The sequence below is a fragment of the Zosterops lateralis genome, assembly GCF_965231275.1.
Source record: "Zosterops lateralis genome assembly, chromosome: 5".
NCBI lineage: Eukaryota > Metazoa > Chordata > Aves > Passeriformes > Zosteropidae > Zosterops > Zosterops lateralis.
Genome location: NC_139766.1, coordinates 59295733 through 59320561, shown reverse-complemented (window position 1 = coordinate 59320561; position 24829 = coordinate 59295733). Strand labels below are relative to the sequence as shown.

General features: G+C 44.4%; 2 protein-coding genes across 4 annotated transcripts in view; one reads left to right on the top strand and one right to left on the bottom strand.

Moving 5' to 3' along the window:
• The window catches only part of LRBA (LPS responsive beige-like anchor protein), a gene marked incomplete at its 5' end in the record, with an annotated part of 363200 nt that overhangs the window by 146231 nt on the left and 192140 nt on the right, over positions 1-24829 (bottom strand). For all 3 annotated transcript variants that reach the window (XM_083862452.1, XM_083862454.1, XM_083862453.1), the window contains 2 exons: positions 18912-19048; positions 21616-21762. In XM_083862452.1, coding sequence (XP_083718578.1) covers positions 18912-19048; positions 21616-21762 — 284 coding nt within the window. The remainder of the gene's footprint in view (positions 1-18911; positions 19049-21615; positions 21763-24829) is intronic.
• MAB21L2 (mab-21 like 2) lies at positions 13464-15111 on the top strand. Its single transcript, XM_083862387.1, has one exon. The coding sequence runs from the start codon at positions 13996-13998 to the stop codon at positions 15073-15075; it is 1080 nt and encodes a 359-aa protein (XP_083718513.1). The 5' UTR covers positions 13464-13995; the 3' UTR covers positions 15076-15111.

The window sequence follows — 24829 nt, the reverse complement described above, 5'->3', positions numbered from 1 at the left end:
TGTATTTAAATCCATTACTTTAAAATAATAGCTCTTTGGAAGAATGAGAATTGATTTTGTATATTGGTACATCATCTAACAAACTGAGTCCTGACTTCACTGACACAAGCCTGATACAAACATTAAAGTGATCATAATGCAACTTTCTGTGCAGTAAAATTAGATAATGTACATAATGCATTGCATGCTATTGATTCTGAAATGACATTGTGGAAGAGACTCATACTTAAGTGTGCCACACTCTCCAAAAGATCTTACCCTTAATTATTTATCAGAGCCAAAATGCAGTCATTTTCAGAATTTACTTATCAGCATTCACTATATTGACATCATACTCTGAACTGTATACAGTATTTTCACATTTGCAATATTTGATGCAATATGCTTTGCAAGAGACAAAAGAAAAGGATTCTGATTCTTAGTAGGCCCTTTCAAGTATTTATGTACACTTTCAAAACAGAAATAACAGAAGTGTTTGAGACTTCTAGTGTGAATGGGCAAACCATTGTTAAACAGCACAACAGTCTAACATACGCTTTTTGTCAAATGATGCTTTAATTTTGTTCCAAATGGTTTAAGGGGTGAATGAGTGGGTGGAGGGAGGTTTCTTACTTTTACATTCATTCGTTTGCAACTAATTTTTAAAATATTTTTTTCTTTGTAGCTTTCTGGAGGGGTTCAGTCAAAATGCTAAACTGATTGTAATGTATCACTAACATCTGTAACATATTGATCATTTCACTCCCAAATCCTTCAAACATTTGATGATCCACAACTGCTTCCAGACTAGGCCTAAACAATTTAGTACAAAATTACGTTTAGAAAAGTATTTTTTGTGCTCTGCTATTATCATACAATTAAATTCAGAAGTCTCCACATAATCTGCATCTCAGTATTCAGAATTTGGAGATTTTTTTTCTTTTTTTACAGCTACACACAGCGTCTTCATAAAAATAAACTGTTTTAAAATTACTACTCTGCTAGTATATAATTTGTCAAAACTTACTGAAACTCCATTTATGTGCCTCTGTGAATAACTACAAGAAATTGTCTTTCAGGTTCTACACCTGTCTTCTCACCACTTACAAACTATGGCTGGCTTAAAGTCCAGTGTGCTTCAAAATTAAAATGAAAATATCAGCTCTCAAGCAAAATTTTTAAAATCCCAAATTACCACAGTAAACTTGAATAGATACATATATTCACATGTTTTGCATCTTTGGCTTTCATTGTACTCAGCATATTACAATGTAACATGTGCTTCCAATGACTCACATTAGCAAGATGATAGAACAACTTTGAAGTATATTTGCAGTGTATGTGCCATCCTCACAGAGGGTTTTATTCAGGTATATTTGACATGGCAAACTTTAATTCTTTATGCTCATTTCAAAACCCAACAAACCCTAACCCTTAAGACTTTTATTTACTAACGCCGTTTATTCCTGAACTGCTTGAAAAGAACTTTACAAAGCTGACGTTCCAAACAAAGACCACACTTCCTGTTCTTCCAGGGAATCTGGAACACCATCAATGTTTTGTTCAGCTTGCATAAGTCACAACTGATTGGCCACAGTCCCTGTGGGCATGCCATTTCATCCAGACTGGACGGTTCATTAGTCATAATTACTATAACTGTACAGCAGAGACTGCAGTTTTATCTCATCATACATCTTTGATAAAGCTGCTTCCATTTCTGCTTCATCAGCACGTGAAGTTACATTATTGGAGCTTTCATTTCCCTATCTGTGATTAACATCGGTTGTTCTGCTTATAAAACGCGCACCAAAATTCCAGATAATGCACAAAGCGAGGCCACGGCGTGACCACCGCTTGAACTTTGCGTCAGAAATTCTGCAGCAGCTCTTGCTGCAGAGGAGGAAGACACTCTGAAATGACAGTGTCCCTAAGAAAATTGAACCGAGGAAGGGAAGTACCAACAACGCGGTTTGTGAGAGAATAAAATAAGGCTGCTGGTTTCTACTGTGAACTGCGACACAGAAAAATCTCTGTTTGCTGCAAAGGTTAGAGGCAGGAAATTTCTGACAACTGCTGGGTCAATCAGCATTTTTCAGGTAGTGTTTATGCAACTGCAGAAAACGAAAGCCTGCAACATAAAGAACCAGGATGAACAGTGACAGCCACCGCGATGCACTCCAGTCAGCAAACAGATGCTAAAACACTTAAATCTAATAAGGACTGAGAATGCAATCTTTAGCAAAATGCATGTAGAAGTCTCCCATTAAGGCATTTCCTCGTTGTGATGCTTGTTGCTGATTTTTCCATCTTATTGTGTGATAATAGGGAACACAAAGGCTGGTGGCACCATCTGAATGTGCATCGTGTACCCATGATGGGCCACATAAACAGCCATAATCGACAGCTACACGCAGGCACTGAGGCTGCAAAAATCCCAGAGTAATTAGTGTTGTCTGAATGCAATGACATCTGTTTTCTCATGGTCCTCTAGACTTGTCAGGCCAATAAGATGTATATGAAAAAATATGACAAGCATTGCAAATGCCCTTCTGAAAGGTCTCACTTTGGGAAAAGCTGCGGGAATGACACGTGCCACCTCTTTTTTGCCGATATACCTAAAAGTCAAAGCTTGAAGATTTGAAAAAGGTCTGTTTGAGTCATTTTACATTCGACTATAGAAGGTTTATTCAGAACAGAGTGCTGTGCTTAGGTTCTATTGCAGCAGCTTTTGTTCTTTTAGAAAAGCAAGCTTTGTTAACAGAAGAGGAGTAAATGTGACTGTTTATTTCTGACCAGTGTGCTTGCACATCCGTGTCGTCATCATCATCTCTCTTTTTAATTAAAGCAGCAGACACCACACAGACCACAATAGTGTATGTCTATATACATTTTTAAATATTATTATTATTTTGCTTAGAGAGTGCAACAAGAGCGGTTCCACAGCCATGCCTTCTGACATTGCAAAAACATTGTATCTTTTTCATCTGAAGACCTAAGCTTTTGTTTTAGGATTCACAGCCTTTTTCCTTAATATGCCTATTCCCCCATTCTTTTTCTGGACCGTGGCATGTTTGAGCATGCGTTTTCTCCAAGAAAGACATTAGTCATCATTAACAGAAGCCCTGACACCAAGTCTAAGTGCCTCTCCACAATGACCAAGTGGCAATCATCTTTCTCTTACCCTGTCACTGCTGATTAGGGGGTCCTTTCATGAAAATTTAATTTGTCGCCTTTCTACAGCTCCTTTTTACATTTCTGCAATAACAAAGCATGCCAGCAACACTAAAAATACAGTAAAGGAGACTGGACCTTTTTCTAAGAAAAGGTAAGATTCAGACTGCATGGCACACTTTTGATCCAGTTAAATGAAATTTTTTTTCCTCTGGAAGACAGCTAGCCAGCCCCTCTTGCAAAGCTTTGTTCAATAGGCAAATAGGTAAATGTAACAGCTAAACAGATTTTTACAACTAATTAATTTCGTAACTGCTCCAAATACACAGGTACCCAGGTTTTTAGCTTATATAAATATTTATTAAAGGATTTCATAATCCAGTGATAAATTTCAACCTCACTTCTTGAGTCTGTGTCAACATTGCCCTTTGCAGTTAAAGTCAGCCACGAAGAAAACAGCTTTAGCTGCTGCAGACAGATGAAAGTTTCAGTCAGAGATGATACTTTGCAGCCATTCAGCACACACAGTCTCAGATTCCTGCTCTGTGTAACATTACAAACATTGTTGAACAAGATACCATAGCAATGAGTTATTTTAAGGAAGTTTTTCAAAACATTTACTCTTCTGCTTTATTTCAATTTGTCTAAAGATTTTTTTAATTATAAGCATATGCTATTTTGTTAACATCTGTGCACAGCATAAAACCTGACTGAATTCCAACTTCTGAAAAAATGCAGATAACTTACATCCCTCAAATAAAGTAACAATATTAGAAGAAAACTTCATGAAATTCAGATTAAGATGCATGAGTTCATTTAACTGATTTTCCATACAGGTATACTTAAAAAAACCCCAACAAACCACCACTTATTACAATTTTTATGTTCTCCCAATATCTTTCAGAATTTAATTAAGTGCAAAGCTAAAATCTGGACCTACCTCTATTAAATTCAGAAACCACAGCTAGTAAAATCCAAGTCATAAAAACTTTATTCAGCTTCCTAAAGTATTGGTCCTCCACTACTGACCCAAAACAGCATTGGTAGTCAGAAGAGAAACTGTATTGCTAACACTTTGGATTTATAAGAAACCTCCAATATCTTTAAATAGCCTCCACATATGAAATTTAAGAAGAGGAAACTAGGAATTAAAAGCGGATTTTGAATGGCAGACTGTGATTGTTGTACTGCTATGGCAGTATAACCTTGATTAAATGCAGAGCAATGCTAAAGTAAAAACAAAGCCCTGCCATGGCAACCTAAATTAACTACTGAACCAGATCATGCTGATACAGAAAGCTGGCGTTTTAAGCTATTTCACTCGAACTTGAGAAAATCTTTGCTTTTCTAGAGGGCACAAAATGAAGTGAACCTTCCATGGCTGCTGCCATTGTTCTGTTCCTCATGTTCTCCTCGGCTCCTCCTCGCCTGAGGAGCCACGAACACCGATGCTGGCTCTGCATCCATGTCAAGTTCAAGTGCGGGAAGTTTAGCTCTTTGACTCCCCCCCAGCCCCCACCTCCAAGTCACTTGTCAGTAAAAGGTTGGGCGATTTATTGACCGGCGCAGGACGCCCACTGTCAGTGCTGAAGGAAATATGAGCGGGGGTTGTCGCTACTGTTCTGGAGCTCATTGATAATGACATACCTGCCTCTGTCACCCATTACCCATACTACAAACTACTTAGACCTAACTGAAAAATCAATAGCCTACTTGCACCGGTTCCTGTGGCTGCCTCCTTTGATTGTCAGCTCCTGTCTAGGGTCAGCACTTACATGAAAGGGGCTGTGACTGCCTGATGCTTTCAGGACAACCTAACGATATGAAACTAGCCAACAGAACAGTAAATTCTGTCCCCCTGCCCTCCTCATCAATTAGGCTTTGACTAGGCTTGCCTGTAGAAACCTGACCTTTTAAGTTTAGGTGAATATGGAACTAGCTGAACACGCCATTGCCCTCAGCACTGAGCCAGGAAATCCACTGACAGGTTAAACAAAACAGAAGGTTGTAACTGTCATAATTTGCATTGCACTTTCACGCCAACAAGGGTGTTATCAGTGGGGGCAAGCCCTGGAACACACAACGCAAGCACCCTAAGTCACTCTCCTCATAAATTTTCAAGTGAAGGGAGATAAAACATAAATTCACAAATGACCGCACATTTCAAGCCCCACTTTCTTTCAAGTTCGCACTCTGGAAGCCCCCAAAGTACACAAACAATTCCCCTTTGGAGGCGTGCTGGCATGCAGATGCCAGTCAGAATGAACCTCCAGGACAGATGATGGATGGGGAAAAGCCACCTGCCTGTGCCTCTGAAGGACTCCGGTATTAGGTTTATTCTCCATTGAGTATTTATGTGCATCAATACGAAACATTAATGGAAAATACACAGGCACACACCTGTATTTCGGAGCAGCAGGTAGCCGTAAATTATTGAAAAATCCCCAGAGAGCCCTAACTGGCACTTCTGAGTAGTATCCACTTGTACATCCTGCATCTTGGAAGTCCATTAGCAACTTCTAAATATTCCTGTGACTACAACTAAATGATAAATGTTACGTTTTAATGCACGTGCCCTCCTCCAAAGGATATTGACAACCATGAAGTAAAGAACTAAAGCAAGAAATCTCAGATCTAAAGTAAAGGCTGAACTATAATCTGAAGCTTAATGTAACAGTTTTTGTAACTATATATAGAATTTTTAAAAACTTAAAAAAAAAAAAAGTTAATCGCTGAATGCCTTGTTCCTCCTTTCTTCCAAAATAAATAAATATCAAACCCAAATGAAAATACTTTAAAAGTCTCTGATTAGCGCTCCTTTCTTATATATTAATTTTCAATCAAAAATTATTTTATGCCCTTTTATGCTCCTGCTTCCACAAGCCTGCCATACACAATATAAGCATTACTGGAAAATGCAGACAGCATGAGTGATCCAAAGAATTTATACAATCTGAGCACACAAGTTTCTTCATACCATGAAAGGACTGGCTACATCTACAAACTGTAGTATTTAGTAATTTTTTGAAACTGTGAGACAGCTAGGAATTTTCAGTGGCCTTTATTCAGTGCATACAGCTAACAACTTTTAATATAAATATACAAACTACTCCTAGAAATCCCAGGCAAGATTCAGAACAATAATTTAAGTAATGTTTTTTACTCTACAGCTGGACCTTTTTAACTCATGCACCCTTAATATCCTTCTCGCACAAAACCGTGCAGTGCCAGACACAAGAATGAGCTCTGGGTAAATAAGTGAGAGGAAAATTGCTGCTGCTTGGTTTTCAGTATTTAAAACTCAGTTCCAAAACTCCAGATCCCTTTGTAAGCTTTACTTCTGAATGCTGTCTCAATATATGCCAACTGCTACATTTCAGTTATTTCAAATGCACTTTTTGAAATTGGAATTAAGAGGGAAAATGGCTGAACTACAAAACGACAAAAACTGTTTTTATTAAAGCTTCAGATAATATGTTACACTGCAATGATATTTGTTACATTGTGACACATACACCATGCTCTAAATAGACACAAAACAGCACAAATACAGAGAAGACTCCTGGAAAATGAAAGCATAGAACTGCATTAAAGCCCTTTCAGATAAACAGAATGGCAGTTAGAATTAATATTGTACTCCAAACAAACTACAGAGCAAACACTACTTAAAAATGGTAGACCTTATTGAGTCTGGATGGTCCCCTTTACAGACCTAATGCAATGATTAACTATGCATCTGGTAGCATGTCAAGTCCTTTTTGTGTGCCTATCTGATAGTGAAGTGAAAGGGCATGGACAGTGTCCAGTCCCAGCAAGCAAATCATTTGGAAGCAGTCATAGCCATAGATCAAAGATTTTTCACTCTATCCAGAGTCTATTTAAACACACCAACCCAGCCCCTTGTTGCAGACAAAACCAGTTAGAAAATAAGAAAGACTCCTCGGGATACAAAGATAATAAAGGAAGATAGAAGTAGAAAATGAAGAAAAGAAACAGACTGGCAGAACCTTGATTTCCATAGGCCAAGACAGCTGGTTTACATCCTAGTTTTATTTCAGATGGTTAAAGAAAAGGAACAATTTCCATCTCTTAGATCACCAAATATTATTTCAATTAAGTTATGCAGATGGCTTCTATACATTATTTGAGCCAATGCAGTTTCCCCTTTCCAGCAGTGGGAGATGGTACCTTGAACTACTTTGTACACAAATTTTATCTAATTCACAAGAAAATTAAAAAGAGAACAGCATATTAACATGGAGAAGTTATTCTGAAATAAGATATGCACAGCAAGATACAAAATAGGATTAGCTATGATTTGATTCTCTCATTAGAAGTAGCAACAAAACCCCTGCAATGCTTTTAAAAGTTGTAGCTTACTCCTTTTATGTCCACATAGTACTTTCGAAGGATAAAAATTCAAAACTATGAAGTACAATGCACAGGAAAGTAGACGGTTCTAAGTGTGCATCTAATTTGAATGAGGGAACAGTTAGAAGACTGCTCGAACAGGACTTATTTTAAATTAAATAAAAATTGCATGCTTTTTCTATCAGACCCAAAGTCAAAACAAAATTGTCTCAAAATACAGGGAGGAGAGCAAGAGCCTCGATATATTCTGTGCTGGTCACCAGTGCTATTGAGAAGATTGAGCCCCCCTCCATTCCCTCCTCCAACAACAGCCTTTCCCTTTATAAATTGCCCTCATAGAAACTCGCTGAAAGGTTATAACCTGTACAGTGGCTGGTGAGGAGCAGAGGATTTCACACTGCTATATCTTGTACTTGAGAAAGCATTTTTTTTTAAGCATAAGCTTATAAACGGAACTTTTGCTTCTGGATCTAGAAACTGACATTTTAAAAGAGTGTAACTCAGACAATTTTAGGTTAACTTATACATATGCTTTGTCTTGACGAAGCTGCATGAAGATTTTGATCTCTAAAATAGCTGTCTAACCAGTAAAGCCACACAGGCTATTGTTTGTTGGCATCATTACATGTATGCACAGAGACGTCAACATCTAAGGCAATAAACAGAGCAATCATCTGCAGCTACTGACAAAAAAAGCCAAAAGCCTGCAAATTACCCTTTTTCTCATCTCCAAAACCTTGATTTTATATACACAACATCTTTGTATTTTTCCTACTTTTAAAAGGAATGGTGATTCAGCCTCACAGCATTTTTGAGAATCAGACATTATCTCTGTAGCCCACCTCATATTTTTTCTCAAGCAAGTAAGTGTTAATGCGTTCAGCTGGAGGTGAAGCTGAGAAAATCCTGGCATATTACATGCTTTCACTTCTTAAAAGTGATGTTATTTATATAATTAATCAGTTATTATAAATAAAGACCAGCCAACACACATGAATTTGGTTATTTCTAATGGCTGAAACAGCATGTGCCCACCCCAACTGCACCCAAACAAAAGGCCCACGTGAAGTTTCGATAAGAAAATTTTACAAAAGCACTGGAATTGTCCCTTTTTAGTACATGTCTGATTTTCCCTGATTGCCAATTTATTAAAGATAAACTTACAAAACAATATTTAGCATTCAAACCAGTCTACAGCTGAAGAAGTCACCATTGGTCACCATGAGAAAAGAGAAGATGATTACTTTAATACAAAGTTCAAAGCGTGAGAGCAAGTCTCTCAGCAGCAGATTGCTTATGGTTAAACACCACATTATGAACACATTCACATTCAAGACCGAACAGCAATGCAGAAAAAAGCTACTTTAAGGAGTTGCTGGAACCAACCACTCTCCCGCTGAAGAAATGAAAGCTAGAAGAGACTTGGAAACATATATAAATTCTTTAATTTTCATACCACTCAGTCTTTACAGGAAAAAAAAAGTACAAGATTAATACAACACTTTAGGCTGATGAGATACATTAATGACATTCGTAAAAATGAAACCATCCTTTGTCCTCCAGTGTGTGCTATCAACTAACTTCATATACACAGACCTTAGAACAGATCAGCAGATCCTAAAGCCAAGCCATGACTCCCAAAAAGAGGTACACACTGCACACCATCGAATGCAAAAGGAATTTCATCCCTCAAACCCAGCACAGCATTGGCTGCAACTATTAGCTCGATTCTGCTGTGGAGAAACGCAACGTGCATTACTGAATCATTTCTTTTCAAATCCATACATTCCCTGCAGCAGTTCAAGCTTCATCAGCAGTGCAGGAATGTATGAAAATGACAGGCAAAGGGCACTAGCTCTTTTCCCATACAGTTCTTCTATAAATGGAAGCAGAGAGTCCTACAAAGCACTTAAAGCTGAGATTGTTTGAAGACTGATCTCCAGGAAAAAAATAACACAATGCTACGTTCCACAAGCAGATTAATTATTCCGTTTTCTGCAAAACTTTTTCCACTAAATAAAAGGACAGAGAGGAAACCAAGTACTAGAAAATAATGGAACTCTAGCTGGGTCCCATCTTCAAAGCTGCCATGAAAAAAACATATAGAAACACATACATATTTCATATGCTATTCTTAAAAATACTTCTCAGCCCTTTTGAGAGCACCTGCTCCTGAATTCACTTTTCCCTCTGCCCCTTCAGCAAGGGAGAGAAAAAGGACAGGCTTGGCAGAAATCCTTTAATAGCCTTAAGTCACTTTGATTAAACCTTGATTTGCCCTAAAAATTACACCTTAAATCAGTAGCATGGTATAGAAACTTTAAAACAGCCACGATTAAAAGCCTCTGAAATATTTAACATATGCCACGTTGATAAGCTGGTTAGGCAACCAAATGAAAGTCTGCTGTATCATAACGCTGCAAGAAACTCGCAAGCTTATTGCTAAAACCCTGAGCTGCTTTCCAGCTTTTTTTTTTCTTTTGTTGTTTTAGCGGTTAATACAAGAGAAATACATTGCGTCCTCTTGAAGGAAAAAATATATATATATAAAAAAAATCTTAATGGCAGCCTTTCGCTGCTGCTTTGCCATCAGGAGTGCGAGGAAAACACGGTGGCACATCCCTTGCCTGCTCGGCTGGATCTACCCCCGCCCGAGCTCCGAGCCGTAGGAGCGGGAGGGGGCAGGAGGAGCCAAGGCGAGAGCAAACACCGCGTCCCCTTCCCCGGATCTTTTTACAGAAGCCCTCGCTAACAAAACACTATAGCTCCAGGCAGCGGCATGCTGATGTTGGCACTGCTTAAACCAAACAAACACGATGTTTAACAGTCAAATAAAATGTCCCGCAGCCTCCCTAATGAATTTGTGAAGGACCATCAGATCACCCCCGCCCCTGCCTCATTAACTCAAGTATGATGAGACGGATTATAACGAGAGAATACAGATCAATCGGTCTGAAGACTTCAAGTGGCTTTTAGCCCTGAGAGTTTCCCTCTCTGCGGCACACACAGGCACACGGTCTTCTTTAATGGAATACAGTATCTCCTGCTGCTGGAGGGGATGCCACTTCGTTTTATACACCATCGAGGAGCTGCTGATGGACTCCTACACTAACATACATAAAAGCGGAGGTGACAAGGGCTCTTCAATTATAGCCTCCTCGGATCCTGTTCCCCTTTCAATTATTCATCCGGGCGAGAGCAAATTCCGCCACAGACGAAGCCGGTGTTAATGCGGTGCGGCCACAAACGCCCAGACACGGGAGAGAGGCGCTTCACGTGCATTATTTGCTGGAAGTGTTTAAGTTTATTGCTCAAATGATGTTTCTAATTAGCGTCGGGGCAATAAATTAAAGTCAGCTTTTGTTTAGCTGATTTATTATTTACTAGGGCTTCAACCTCAGGCAGGAAAATTGGTAATGAATTGTTTTAAATCTGAACACTGGTAACGCTACATCATTAGGCACCTTTTCGGGGGGGTGAGAAGGGAATCGCCCCCTCTGCCTGCCTTTACCCTGAGAAAAGGAACGCGTGTGCCCCCGCATTGCCAGGGCCGCCCGAAGGCTCCGGCGATGTCCTGGGAGCCCAGGACACGGTGACCCCGGGCCGGGCGCTCTGTGCGGGAAGCGGGACCCGCGGAGCCCTCCCGGCCAGCCCTGCTGGAGGGCGGCTGTGCCGAGCCCTCGCCGGCCGAGAGCGGTGCCAGCCCGGCGCCCCGGGAGCTTCCACCGCGGCGTGTGAAAGGGACCCCGGCCCCAACTAACTCTTCCCTTTGCCGGAGGGCAGCGGGAGGCGAGGCGTGGGACCCTGCCTGCTCCGCCGGGCCGCGGAAAGAAGCCCCGCGCCAGCGATGCCCGCCCGGCGCTGCCGCCCGCGCCTGCGGAGGCTCCGAGCGCCGCGGGGAGGGGGCGGCTCCCCCGGCACTTACCCGCGCCCCGGGACGGAGAGCCCCGCTCCATCCCCGGGACGCCCAGAGACCGTGCGAGCGGCGGCGCCAGCGCCCTGGCCAGCCAGAGACTCTGCCCTCGTGGCAGCAGCCTGCCCCTACTCCCCCACCCTCGGAAGCCGCTCGCCTCCGAGCCTGCCCTGCGCTCCTCTCCCTCCCGACGGGGCCGGGCCCGGCGGGGACACCTGACACCGGCACCGGGCACCGCGGGCCAGCCCCCATCCCCGGGCGCACAGTGCCCCGGCGGCGGGCAGGGAGCCGGCAGGGAAACCGGCAGGGAAGGAGGGAGCCGATCCTCTCCTGGCGGAGGAGCCGCACCGGCGCCGGGCACGTCCATACTCCTAGCAGCGGTACGCTCGGCACCAGACATGTTTCTAATTTAAAGGCGCACAGAAAACAGACGGCGGTATTTTCTTAATTAAAATCAGGCAGCTGCAGCGAAAGGAGGAGAGCGCGGGGAAGCGAGCCCGAGCGCTGCCGGCGGGTCACCGGGAGGCGCGGAGCGGAGGAGCGCCCCGGCCCCGGCCCCGGTCCCGCGGGGCTCCCGGGCGGCTCCGCACGGCCCAGGGGAGAGCAGAGCGGCTACGCACCCCTGCCCCAGCACTGGAGGTGTGGAAATTGCACCCCCTCCCATCCTGAGTTCCCGCAGCAGAAGCAATCTGGCTGCTCTGCAGCAGGTACTGCCCCGGGGCTCCCTCCGACCCGACACCGCGGCTTTATATCCAAACCATCCCACGTTCTTATTAATACAAACTCGCATAAAATATCGTTTCCTTTCGAATAACTCAATCCCGCGCTTTAGGAGAATGAAAAGAACTTTACGGCACAAGATTTATCTAAATTAAGGTGACTGGGGGCAGTAAAACAAGGTGCGCCGCGCCGCTCCGGTGACGGTCTCACTTTCACTGCTGCAGCCCGGCATTAGGGGAAATAAGATTTATGCCTGCGGTGCAGCCCCGGCCCGCCTCTCCGCTCTCCCCGCGCACACCGGCACTGCCGCCGGGGCAGCGAGCGGAGGGAGCCAGGGCCAAGTTTCAGGGATTTTTGGTTCCCTCCTCTCAGCCCCATCCCGGCTCTCGGCCCCATCCCGGCTCTCAGCCCCATCCCGGCCCTCGGCCCCATCCCGGCTCTCGGCCCCATCCCGGCCCTCAGCCCCATCCCGGCTCCCGGCCCCATCCCGGCTCCCGGCCCCATCCCGGCCCTCGGCCCCATCCCGGCCCTCGGCCCCAACCCGGCTCTCAGCCCCATCCCGGCTCTCAGCCCCATCCCGGCTTCCGGCCCCATCCCGGCCCTCAGCCCCATCCCGGTTCTCAGCCCCGGGCGCGGAGCGGGCGCGGGGCCGGGGGCGGGAGCGCGGGGCGCGTGTGCGCGCGCGGGCCGCCGCGATTGGCCGGGGCGCTGACAGCTCGGCGGCGATTGGCGGCGCGGCCCCGCCCCGCGCCCGCGCGCGGCCCCATTCATAAAGTAGAGGGCCCGGCGGCGGCGCGGCGAGAGGGACGCGGGCACACGGCGAGAGCGGCGGAGCCAGAGGCGCGGACACCGGAGCCTCGGCCAGCACCCCCGGGGCCGGGCAGGGGCAGGAGAAGCCACCCCGGCACGGCAGATACGCCCTCCTCCCGCTCAGGATAAAACACCAGTCTGTGCAAAGAAATCAAAACAAAACAAACAAACAAACAAAAAAAGCAACAGCTCCTCTCCATACAGTCTCTCTCTCTCTCTCACAACAATCCATGTAGAGCTGCAGGACGGGAATGAGAGATCACAGACCGAGCGCGCCCGTCTGCGCGTAAAGATAGAGACGGCCAGAGAGCCGGGTTCGGCCAACGCCTCCAGCAGGAAAAGGGAAATCAACAACACCCCCTGACAGTCTGAGCCAGCGGCAGCCAAACTCATGCACATCTCTGGCGGTGCCACGGACTGAAAGAGAGAGAGAGAGGCAGACAGACAGACAGACAGACAGACAGACACAGAGTTCACTCTTCCGCTGAGGGCATTGCTCGCATTCTTCTCCTCTCGTACCGTGTACGCTTTTAAACTTCGCCGCCGACCGGCTTTTCTGCGGGGACCTCCGGCAAGTCCTGGGGAAGTTTGTTTGTTGTTTTGGTTTGTTTTTTTTTTTCCATGAACTATTGAAAGGGCATTTTTGTCGCGGCGCGGGGGGGTGGGCGCCTGAGCGCAGAGGCAGCCCAGACTTCCCTGCCCCCATCGCCAGCCAAAACTTTGCGCTCCGGGAGCCCGCGGGGGCTGCCCGCCGCTCCTGCACCGGCCCCGGCACCGCCGCCCAGCCCGCTCCTCCTCCTCCTCCTCCTCCTGGCCGGGGCAGCGCCGGGCTCCGCCGCTCCTTTGTGCTTCGCCGCCCTCCCCGGTTTCTTTAATTGCCGTCCCCGGCGCGCCGCTGCCGCCTTCTTCCCGGGGGCGGTGGGGTCTGCCACTCGGCCGGTGCCCTCCGCAAAGCTGCAGCCACCGCTAAAGCATTGGATCCCTCAACGTACTGCGAGAGCCCGGTGTACAGCCCGGACCTGTGCCCCAACATGATCGCCGCGCAGGCCAAGCTGGTCTACCAGCTCAACAAATACTACACGGAGCGCTGCCAGGCGCGCAAGGCGGCCATCGCCAAGACCATCCGCGAGGTGTGCAAGGTCGTGTCGGACGTGCTGAAGGAGGTGGAGGTGCAGGAGCCGCGCTTCATCAGCTCCCTGAGCGAGATCGACGCCCGCTACGAGGGGCTGGAGGTGATCTCGCCCACCGAGTTCGAGGTGGTGCTCTACCTCAACCAGATGGGCGTCTTCAACTTCGTGGACGACGGCTCCCTGCCGGGCTGCGCCGTGCTCAAGCTGAGCGACGGCCGCAAGCGCAGCATGTCCCTCTGGGTGGAGTTCATCACCGCCTCGGGCTACCTGTCCGCCCGCAAGATCCGCTCCCGCTTCCAGACGCTGGTGGCCCAGGCCGTGGACAAGTGCAGCTACCGGGACGTGGTGAAGATGATCGCGGACACGAGCGAGGTGAAGCTCCGCATCCGGGAGCGGTACGTGGTGCAGATCACGCCCGCCTTCAAGTGCACCGGGATCTGGCCGCGCAGCGCGGCGCAGTGGCCCATGCCCCACATCCCCTGGCCCGGCCCCAACCGGGTGGCGGAGGTCAAGGCGGAGGGCTTCAACCTGCTCTCCAAGGAGTGCTACTCGCTGACGGGCAAGCAGAGCTCGGCCGAGAGCGACGCGTGGGTGCTGCAGTTCGGCGAGGCCGAGAACCGGCTGCTGATGGGCGGCTGCCGGAACAAGTGCCTGTCGGTGCTGAAGACGCTGCGCGACCGGCACCTGGAGCTGCCCGGGCAGCCCCTCAACAACTACCACATGAAGACGCTGCTGCTGTACGAGTGCGAGAAGCACCCGCGGGAGACCGACTGGGACGAGGCGTGCCTGGGCGACCGGCTGAACGGCATCCTCCTGCAGCTCATCTCCTGCCTGCAGTGCCGGCGCTGCCCCCACTACTTCCTGCCCAACCTCGACCTCTTTCAGGGCAAACCCCACTCGGCCCTGGAAAGCGCCGCCAAACAGACCTGGAGGCTAGCCAGGGAAATCCTCACCAATCCCAAAAGCCTCGACAAGCTATAGGGTTGACACTCCCGCGCGCAAAAACTCGCCCTCCGTAAACAACAACGGCGCCTAAAAAACTTTTTATTTAACGGGAACGAGGACGGAAAGAGGCGGCGAAAGACAGGCGGCCCCGCCACCCCCCCAGCCAGCCACCTGCAGTTCGGCCTTTAAAAACTTGCCGACGGTTTTCCCGGCACAAACTCTCAGCGCCTCGCACGGAAAGAAGGGAAGAGCCTCCCTCCTCCTGGCCTCCAGTGTGAATTTTTAAAAAGGTCACAAAAAGAAGCGATCGGACTTTTGCAACTTCAAAACGAAACCCGAAAGGTACATTTTCCAATCCATGTATAGTCCTTTTCTTATGCTCTCTTGTTTGCCTGAATGTTGTCACCAAGTGAAAAAAAATTATTTAACTATATGTACAAATCTCCCTTTAAAAAAGTTTTACTGATGTTAAATGTATTTCGGTGCCAAGGTCAGACTATGTGCCCCACAACTGACTTGTTGCAAATAGTAATAAAAAAATATTACTTTAACTTTACGCTTTTCGTGAATGGTTCTTAAATTCAGGCAAGTAATTCTTTCTGAACCTCAGAAGGAATTTTTTATTTAAAGAAACGAAACCACGAGATGTAAAGATAGACTAAAAGCAACACCTAGCCCAAGCCTTAGATCGGCATATTGACTGATGTTTGCTAAACTTCCTTCTAGTTTCCATTAAAAAAAATGCATCTAAGAAAAAAAAAAATAAGTCTTATATACTGTGTAGTTCAGCATGTGACAACATCTGCTACATTTCTATTACTCTAAGATTCTGTTCTAAATCTTGGAATATATGGAGCATCGCACAGCAGCTCGCCACAGTTTAGTCAGAATTACAGCATGCTTTTTCCTACCCTACTCTCGTTTCCTTTCCCTTTAATTTTTATCTTTTTCCTTATGGTATTCCTTGCTTTTATTTTCCGAGCGCTGCATTTTGTTTTAAAAAGCCACCGCCGTTTGCTTTCGCTTCCCAAAGCGAGCGCGCTATTCCCTTTGACTTTGACACGAAGGAAGTATAGATCTACTCTGAATAATTAATGCCATTTAGAGCAGCCGGTCGATATATTTTTTAAACAAACATTTGTTTTTGCCCGGATTTTTAAGTACAGCATAAAAATCGCCCGGCAGCATAGCCAGCCGGGGAGACAAGCAGGAAAGCACCCTGATCCTACCCCATCTCCTGCCCTGCCCGAGCCCCTCTCCCAAAGCGAAGCTCTGCCTCATTCCCCGTTATTATTATTCCCCGTTATTCCATCATTATTTCGCTTTAAGACTGCTCGGGACGACTGAAAAAATACTGACAGGTTTTTTTTTCGGGAACGCATTTCTAAGATTTAAAAACATTAGCGTTCCCCGCTCGAGCTGCCCGAAAGATTGCAACGCCGGCTCGGGGCATTTCCAGCAAGTTTTCACATCCTTTCCTGGGCTGGGGGGGAGGTTAAAAAAAAAAAAAAAAAAAATCAAGTTCTTGCCCCGAAGGACTATTTTCGTTTCTTTTTTTGGACGGAGGTGGAAAGAAATAAGCGGAAAGAAATAAGCATTCAAACTTGAGGTGCTTTCGCCTCTCAGTTTAAGAACGAAATCCCGGCCGGGGCAGCAGCCGGGGCGATGGAGCGGGGCCGCCCTGCCCGCCCGAGCGGCCACACCCCGGGCCGGCCCGCAGCCCCGGCCGAGCCCCAGGAGCCCTTTGTGGAGCCATGGGAGCGCTCCCCGCAGCCTGGGCCCCGATCACCTGGCAGAGCGGGCTACCCTTCCCTTCCCAAAACAGCCCGGAGCCCGCCAATAAACTCTGATCGTATCGCTGCCGATGCTATCGCTACCTAAGGCAGGTTTTCCTTCAGGAACCTGTCACAATGTTTTCCTTTCAATAGTTTAGACAAATATACAGGGAACTTAAATTTATCAAACAGATGAAGCCTCATTAATTAAGCAGGCCTGCTGAGCTTACAGCGGATTAGTTGGGGGCTTTTTTTTTTTCTTCTTCTTAAGGGGCATTTTCTACAGCAGCTCGTCCTCACTATCAAGGTACACTGACTTCAGCACAGGGTGGGGCAGGGAAGCGTTAATGCTTGAAAAGACGCTGTTTGCAACATTACTTAGTTTTTAAAATAAAATAATTCAGATCTGATTTTTAGCTCCCCCCCCCCCCCAGACATTATAAAATATGTATTATTTTTTAAATTTTAAGACCTCTAGCTAAAGTAACATCGCAAGCAGAATCTAAGAGGTGTAGCCAGTATTTCATACAACCAACCTCTCCTGTTATAAGAACTCTACGAAAATCTCTCAGATACAGAGTAAAAGACAGAGTCAAACCAAACCAGAACAACTGCTCACAGTTAAGAAAACAATCTCTGCCACATACTGGGAAGCAGGAGAAAAGGAGGCTAACTATATATGTCAGTGTTCCCACAAAACACGTAACAGGAATGGTAAGAATTAGTAACTGTGCTCAAAGACCCTACGTGCTGAACAGGAAAACCAAAAATGCAGAATAATGCGGATCTGTAAGACTTTTCTCATGCTAATACAATACAAAGCAGAATATTTTAGATGGAAAATGCAATACAGTAACATATCAAACTAACTTTAATTTCACATTTATATTCTTTCCATCATTAAATGTTTTTTTTTTTTTTTAGTTCAATAGGGAGGGATTAGTGAAACATAATAGAAGGAGTAAGCATATAAAAATTTTGAGCACTATCTCATACTTAAAATAATTTCCAATATATTTCAAAAATTCTCCACGACCAAAAGAAAAGTTAAATCTCATTTATGATACCACATAAAATCACAATTCTAGTTAATTGCTTATATTAAAATCTATCTCTAACAAATTGAGAGCACCGCTTTTCAAAATAAATTTTTCCTCCTGATAGGATTTGATAATCCCAGCGTTCAGACCCACCGATGCCATTTTTAATACAGACAAGAACAATTTACTCAACAGGAACAAAGAACTGAACCTGTGCTTAATACACACGGTAATCTCTCTACAGACAAGCAGAAAAACACTACTTCTTCCAGCAGTACCCTTCCCAAAGAAATTATTACCCAGTTTGATGTTAGGCAGATATTTAAAAAACCAAGAGCCATGACCATGCTTAAGTTGTGAGGATATTTACCAGCTGTGTCCTACTTTTGAAATGTTGCTGTAACACTGTAGAAAACATTCAAGTGCAACGTTATTAAGCTAACTGCATGATATGCTCCCTTTGCAATTGGAATTTCACTACTAATTTCACTACTAATTTTAACCAAAAGACGAGTAATCAAGCAACTCGGAGCAAATAAAGTTTGTGGAAATTAGCAAGTCAGCTCAGAAACATCTTTTAGAAGGGCAATTATGTTTTATGCTTAGGCACAATAAATAATAACGGCCCTTGTAAAATGTGTTATAGAGAAATATGACAGGAGCACTGCAAACTCAGGAGTTTAGTGCTGTTTAATACTGACATTTGCTAAAATCAGGAAAGTAAAACAAAGTATTTGGGCTAAAAGCCTTGCTGAACTTCCCCGCATTCACACAGGCCTACGATTCAAGATGTCTTTATTTCAGACTTGTCTCCCTGGAGCTTTATTCCCAGCGAGCTAATTAACATTCAAGTAGGGTCGAAATGTGGGAGGGGGAGAAAAAGGAGCAGGAAAGGAGGTGTCACCTACGTGAAGTTCAGCAACATATATGGTCAGTGGCAAAGTTATTAAAGCAGCAACACTGCAGCCCAATAGAGGTAAAGGAAGTCAAGTGAAGAATTAAAGGTCTTGGGTAATTTGTCATCATCTCTCAGAGCTCAGGGTCAATGATCTCTTACCTTTGGGTCGATTTTCTTAAAACTAGGATCTTCTTCATCCACCTCAAAATAGAGCTCAGAAAGAGTGATGGAAAGGGTGCCTTTCACTACCACAGAGGGTGCCACAAGCTGAGCTGGTGTGCTAAGGGACACTGGACCTGCCAAAGCGGGAAAACACCAACAATGTTCAAATGGAAAAGAATGCAAGTACAAATTACTCACTTTTCAGGCCAAGGACATTAAAATAAAGCAAAGAGCACAGCTCGTCCTTGCAGAGCAAACCCCTTTTTGTCCTGGAAAAGAACATATGTAACAGATTTGCAGTGTCTCTGTGCTGCCGAACGCTGAAGCAGCTGCAATTGCAAACTGCTGCATACATTACACAGAGCTGGCTTCAGTATGGCAGTCTCCAGCTTTTACTCAGACACATTTTCTGTCCAAGAAACTCTAAGTGTTGCACACCCTCTGTTACACGAAACACAGTGTGCACACATGAGCACTTGAAATCTGACTGTCTGATGTGTTCTTTAGTTGCTGGGAAGTTTTGATAGCATTTCACAGAGATGAACACAGCGGTCAAGGCTCAAAGTTGTCTAACTGCAAAGTGTTCCCTCATGGATGCTGGAAATCTATTGTTAAGGTTACACAATGTTATAGAGCCTAAAGTAAAATGTTTTAAAGATGCTTTGGATTCCATGTTAAATATTGTTCAAGGATTCCATACAGTGTTAGTGTAGCTCGGGGACTGTGGGAGTAAACAGCTGGAGGGTTGGTTTCCAACTGAATGAATTTTTATTGGAATAATCACATCTCCACAGGGCTTATCACAGGGACAAATCAGACTACTACCAAAAACAATAGGTTCAGCATTATATAAACTAACACATACAGAAAGAAAACAGGTTAGGTTTGTCATCCAGCTGATTAAGAGGCAAGGAAATGAAGTTAATACTGGCTGCAGTATTATCTGACTTTTGTAAAACAGTGGAAGATATTTAAGTGACATAGACAATTTTGTTTTAATAAAGCATCTATAAATGAGGTACACACGTTCAGGTAATCAACGTGAGAATAACTGACAAAAAATTCAGATGAATTGTCATTTCCATCGATTGTTAGGAGGGTGATGGTCCTTAATCTCACATCAATCTCAATGTGTGCCACTAGGACAAAAGAAGAGATGCTCTGCTGAGATCAGAGCAGCTTTGCCCTCTATTCCCAACGTACAAATACATTGTGTCTGCAGATGGGTATGAGATAGCTGCGGAACTGCCATGATTTCCCCAAGCTCACCCCCACAAATGGATGAAATAAGCAGCTATGTGTTCTTTTGCTGTCTCCCTTTGCCCCCTGTACATTAGCATGTAATCCAGAGGAGAAATAACATTTTTTCAATCACTGGCAGACATTCAATTACAGGGCAAGCAGACAGATGCAGAAGCTGGGGCAGTCCAGGTCCTGTAGAAGACCCCTGACAATTTCCACTTCATTTCTAACCCACACTACTTTATTAGTGAGGATTACTTCTTAATCCTATTGCCATTGTCAAGATTATATAATTAAACTCCCCTTTCACCTCTATTACAGTATGAATGTATTACTCAAACCAATGTATGAATAATAGAAGGAAACATGGAGAAGGCTGTTGAGAAGGAAGCTCGCGGTAGAAAGGGAAAAAAATAAGATTCATATAAAGAAATGCCTTTGCCTCATTCTCCCACTACTTTATTTTACTTTACTCTTCCTATGCAGGTTTTCTTTTTCTTTATGCTGCTTTTAAGACTGGAATGCAGTTCAAGGATAAGGAAAATGCCAATAAATAATCACTTCCAGCATTTTCAGTGAATTATCATATGCATGATCCATATCAATGTAAGAGTATACTAGCAGCTTCTCAGGGAACCAGAATTATCCAATAAATGATATTTTGCCTAAATTAAGTGTACATGGAATACCAGATGAGAAGCAAAAGAATACAGAGAAGTTTGCATTTTTCCTGTAAAAGCCATGTTCCTCAAACAGCAATTGAGACACTTTATAACTCCCAGTCTCTGAACCACTGGTTACTCTGGTTTTACATTTTGAACTGTACAGAAATGGACCCACTCCACTGAGATTGTAACGTCAGCAAAGGTTGCATGTGATTATGTAAAATTAAATAAGTTGAATGACTTTACGTACTATTTCTTCAGAAGAAAAAGAAAAAAAAAAAAGTAGTCTAATTGAGACCATGGTCTATGGAGAAAGAACTTCAGTGGGGGAATGTCAAGGGGGTTAAAGGAGTTAAATCCAGCAAGTAAAATCCTTTATACGCAAGTAAATAACCAGTATGTACAATTTTATAGACTTAGGAAAAAAATTAAAGGCCTCCAAAGCCTTAAATTACAGACAGCTTGCCTAATTGTCCACTAGGTCTGATGATCTGAATGGACTGAGGTCAAGAAAACAAAAGAAGCCCTTTTCAAGGTAGAGCTATTTTCTATAAGGAAGGTTTTCTAGAATAGCTATCTACTGCAGAAGCAAAAAGGCAGAGAAAGAAAATACACAATTCTCCACAAATAAGCCTTCAGCATCTGAGGTGAACAGAAAATTATCTTAATGACGCAGTTACGGGAAGTGTGTTAATTATCAGTGTGTATCCCAAACCACGATTCACTGCAGAGATGGGGAGATCAGAACTTCAACAGTAAAGAAGCTGAGGAGAAAATTAGATAGGTGACATTACCTGTCAAGTTCTCCACTTCTCTTTCCTCCATGAATGACATGATATCATCATCACCTTCCAAGAGAATCTCACTTTCTGAGTTCTGGTTTCCTAAAACTTGACTCTTGATGGACTGCTTTCCTTTGACAAGTATATCCTCATCAGGAGCTGAAATGAGACACGGTGCTGTCTGTCAGGTCTCAGTGACAAAGCAGTGTAATTTTATTTTTTTTTAAGTAACTTCAGGAAGAAAACTGCTTAGGACTAGCCGTGGGAAGTACCTGTCTTAATCCCCTAATGTTAGGACACATCTAGTTTTAATCCTATTAAGCCTGCTCAAAATTATCCAGTGCTCTCTGCAGCGTTCAAGTGTTTATGGCGGAGGGGAAAAGGATACAGCAGGGGAAGGGAGTCTTCCTTGGGAAGTGGAGCTGGAGGAGAGTCCCGGCTGCCTGGTGTGTCACCCTGACCCCAAACCCGCCAAGGGCTCCGACCAAGGACACGGGGCCGCGGTGACAGCGGGAAGAGGAGGCGGCGGCCGGGCCGGGCCGGGCGCGCAGCGCAAGAGGAAAGCCCCGGCAGCGGGGACAGGGCGGGGGGGCTGCAGCTGCCGCCCCGCTCCCGGCAAGCCGAGCTCGGGGGGCAGGAAAGCCCCCAGCCCGCCCTGCCCGGCGGTGAGGGGCCAACCTGCCCCGGGCTGGCGGCTGGAGGCGGAGAACAGCCTGCACCTGCTCCCGAGGGGCACGGCCAGCCGGGACCCCGGCCTCCCACCGGGATTTTCGGGATGAGGGGAAGGGGCCAAGCCTGCCTGGAGCCGTGTTCCGCCCCGCACACGGTCACCGGGCCGGGAAATGTGTCCCCGCCGTGCCCGGGCGGCGACACTCCCGGCCCCGGGAGCGCTCCCATCGCCCCGGCGAGGCACTGCCGCCTCGAAATCTGCTTTATTGAAATCACCGCCTCAAAGCAGCCACAGAAAAAGAGAAAAAAAAAAAAAAAATAAAAGGAGAATAAAAATTAAAAAAAAAATTAAAATTAAAAAGAAAAAAAAAAGTAGAAAAAAAAACGTAGAAAAAAGGGAAAGAAAGAGGCAATTACTCCCTCTACACCCAAGTTTTGCCGTGGTAATGCCAAAACACAGCAGTGTATAGATGTGTCCGGTTTTTTTACTTTTTTTTTTTTTTTTTTTAAAGTTTAAAATGAAAATACTGTTTCTTAAAAGATACAAGTGAGAATACCCATGGCGCAGCCGTGTTTGGAAAACATTCACCAAACACATCAGGACCAACTAACTTCAGCACACTGGGGGCTGCTCGCTCTGACTGCTGCCACACTTGATTTGAAGTTCCACGGGCTCCCTCTAAAAATATGCTAATCTGCAAACATTTACAGAAGGCAGCGACTCCCCGGTGGCAAGACAGAAAGTTTAAATTGTTTAAGTAAATATACGCATGTAAATTGCAAATAATAAAACTTTTGAGTTCAGCGAAAAAGTAAAAAAGAAATCTACTCACCAGAAAAAAAAAAAAAAAAAAAAAAAAAAAAAAAAAAAAAAAAAAAAAAGCAGCCAAACCAAACCCCAAACTATAAAAACTCCATCACAACAACAAACCCCAAATGACCAAATACTAGTTTTGGTTTAGGCCTTGACTTTACAAAAAAACCCAAACAGCAACAAAAAACAAACACAAACCTCCACCTCAAACCAACCAACCAAAAAGAGAAATAAAAGGAAATTTAATTTGTCATACAAAATAAAATGCAATTTATACATGATCCTTTTGCCCTGGCAATAGCTGTCACTTGTAAGAAAGCCTTTAAAAATTACTGTGAAGCTTTAACTGCATTGTACAAACACAATTTTTACTTTCTTGCAAAATATGCTCATGTAAATAATGATAACTCAGATTCTGGAGTTGTTCAATGTGAGTTGAAAAACCTTCTTGTCATGGAAAATATGCGGCTGATATTTAGGAAGGTTTTCCTGTAATTAACTCCCCCTTGAGGATTTTCAGTTAGCAGCAGTAAAATTACCATCAGTGTACTAACACACACCACATGCACTCTTAGTCACTGCCCCACCAGCACTCTCTTGAAGATCAAAAAAAGTAAAATAGAACAAAACCACCTCAAGATGAAGTCCAAGATAATAAATTACTTTAGGTTTTTTTGTCTTTTTTTTCTTTTAATGCAGACAAACTATATTTGTTGCTTCAAAAACCTCATACGCACATACATACATTCTTTGCTTCCTCTCCTAGAATCTGTGTTGTACCAAAGATGCTGATTTTGAACTAGCTCTCTACCTATTCTTAAGACTGAATTTAGAGCCAAGATCAAAGGTTAATACTTTTACACTTAGTAAAACTTGTCTAAAATGTTATTATGTCCTTCAGTCTTTAAGAAAAAATAAAATCAGTACAGCAGCTTCCAAACTAAAGATGACTGGATAACAGAAATATTGCCCTAACTTTTTCTTTTACTCAGATTTTAATTCTTTCCCTAACTACAGATATTCCACTGATTCAAAACCATACATCTTATGTATGTGCCTTTTTCAATAAATTTTAGACCCTGAATTATTATAGTCCATTTTTGTAAACTTTTGTCATCTCTTTGCATATGATGTTAGCTACCAATATTTCCTGACATGCATGAAATGTGTGTTAATCACAGTTTAAACACAGCCACAGGAAGATGCCTGTCTACACACCTGCAGACACCAGCTGCAATGAGACATCACACTCTGTAGCAGTATCTGCTTTTCCTGTACTGATGTAAATAAAGCAAATCTGCCTCTTCTGTACTGATGTGCATAAAGCACAACATCTGCAACCAACACTCTCATGTTTACACGTGCATCTGCACACAACAGAACATATTCCACATGGATTCACCTTTTCTTCTGTAGATAAATGCCCTGGTGTAGGTAGGCCAGTTCTCTTTATATATTTGCTGGTTAGAGAGATGTATGATGGAGCATGACATCATGTGACAAACTCCAATTTCACATAAGCACAGAGTTATATTACACTGGATTTCATATTTCAGGTCACAAACCCTGCTCTGCCTTCTCTAACCACTCTACCAGGCCTGCCTATGCTGGTGTGACCACAGCCTCTGGCTCCAACCCTGCAGCTCTAAGCACAACCTCCCACACACCTTTCCAAGATCAAGACCTCCAGGCATGGCCTATGTATTGCTTGTATTGCTCTGAACACAACAGTCTGATTGCACA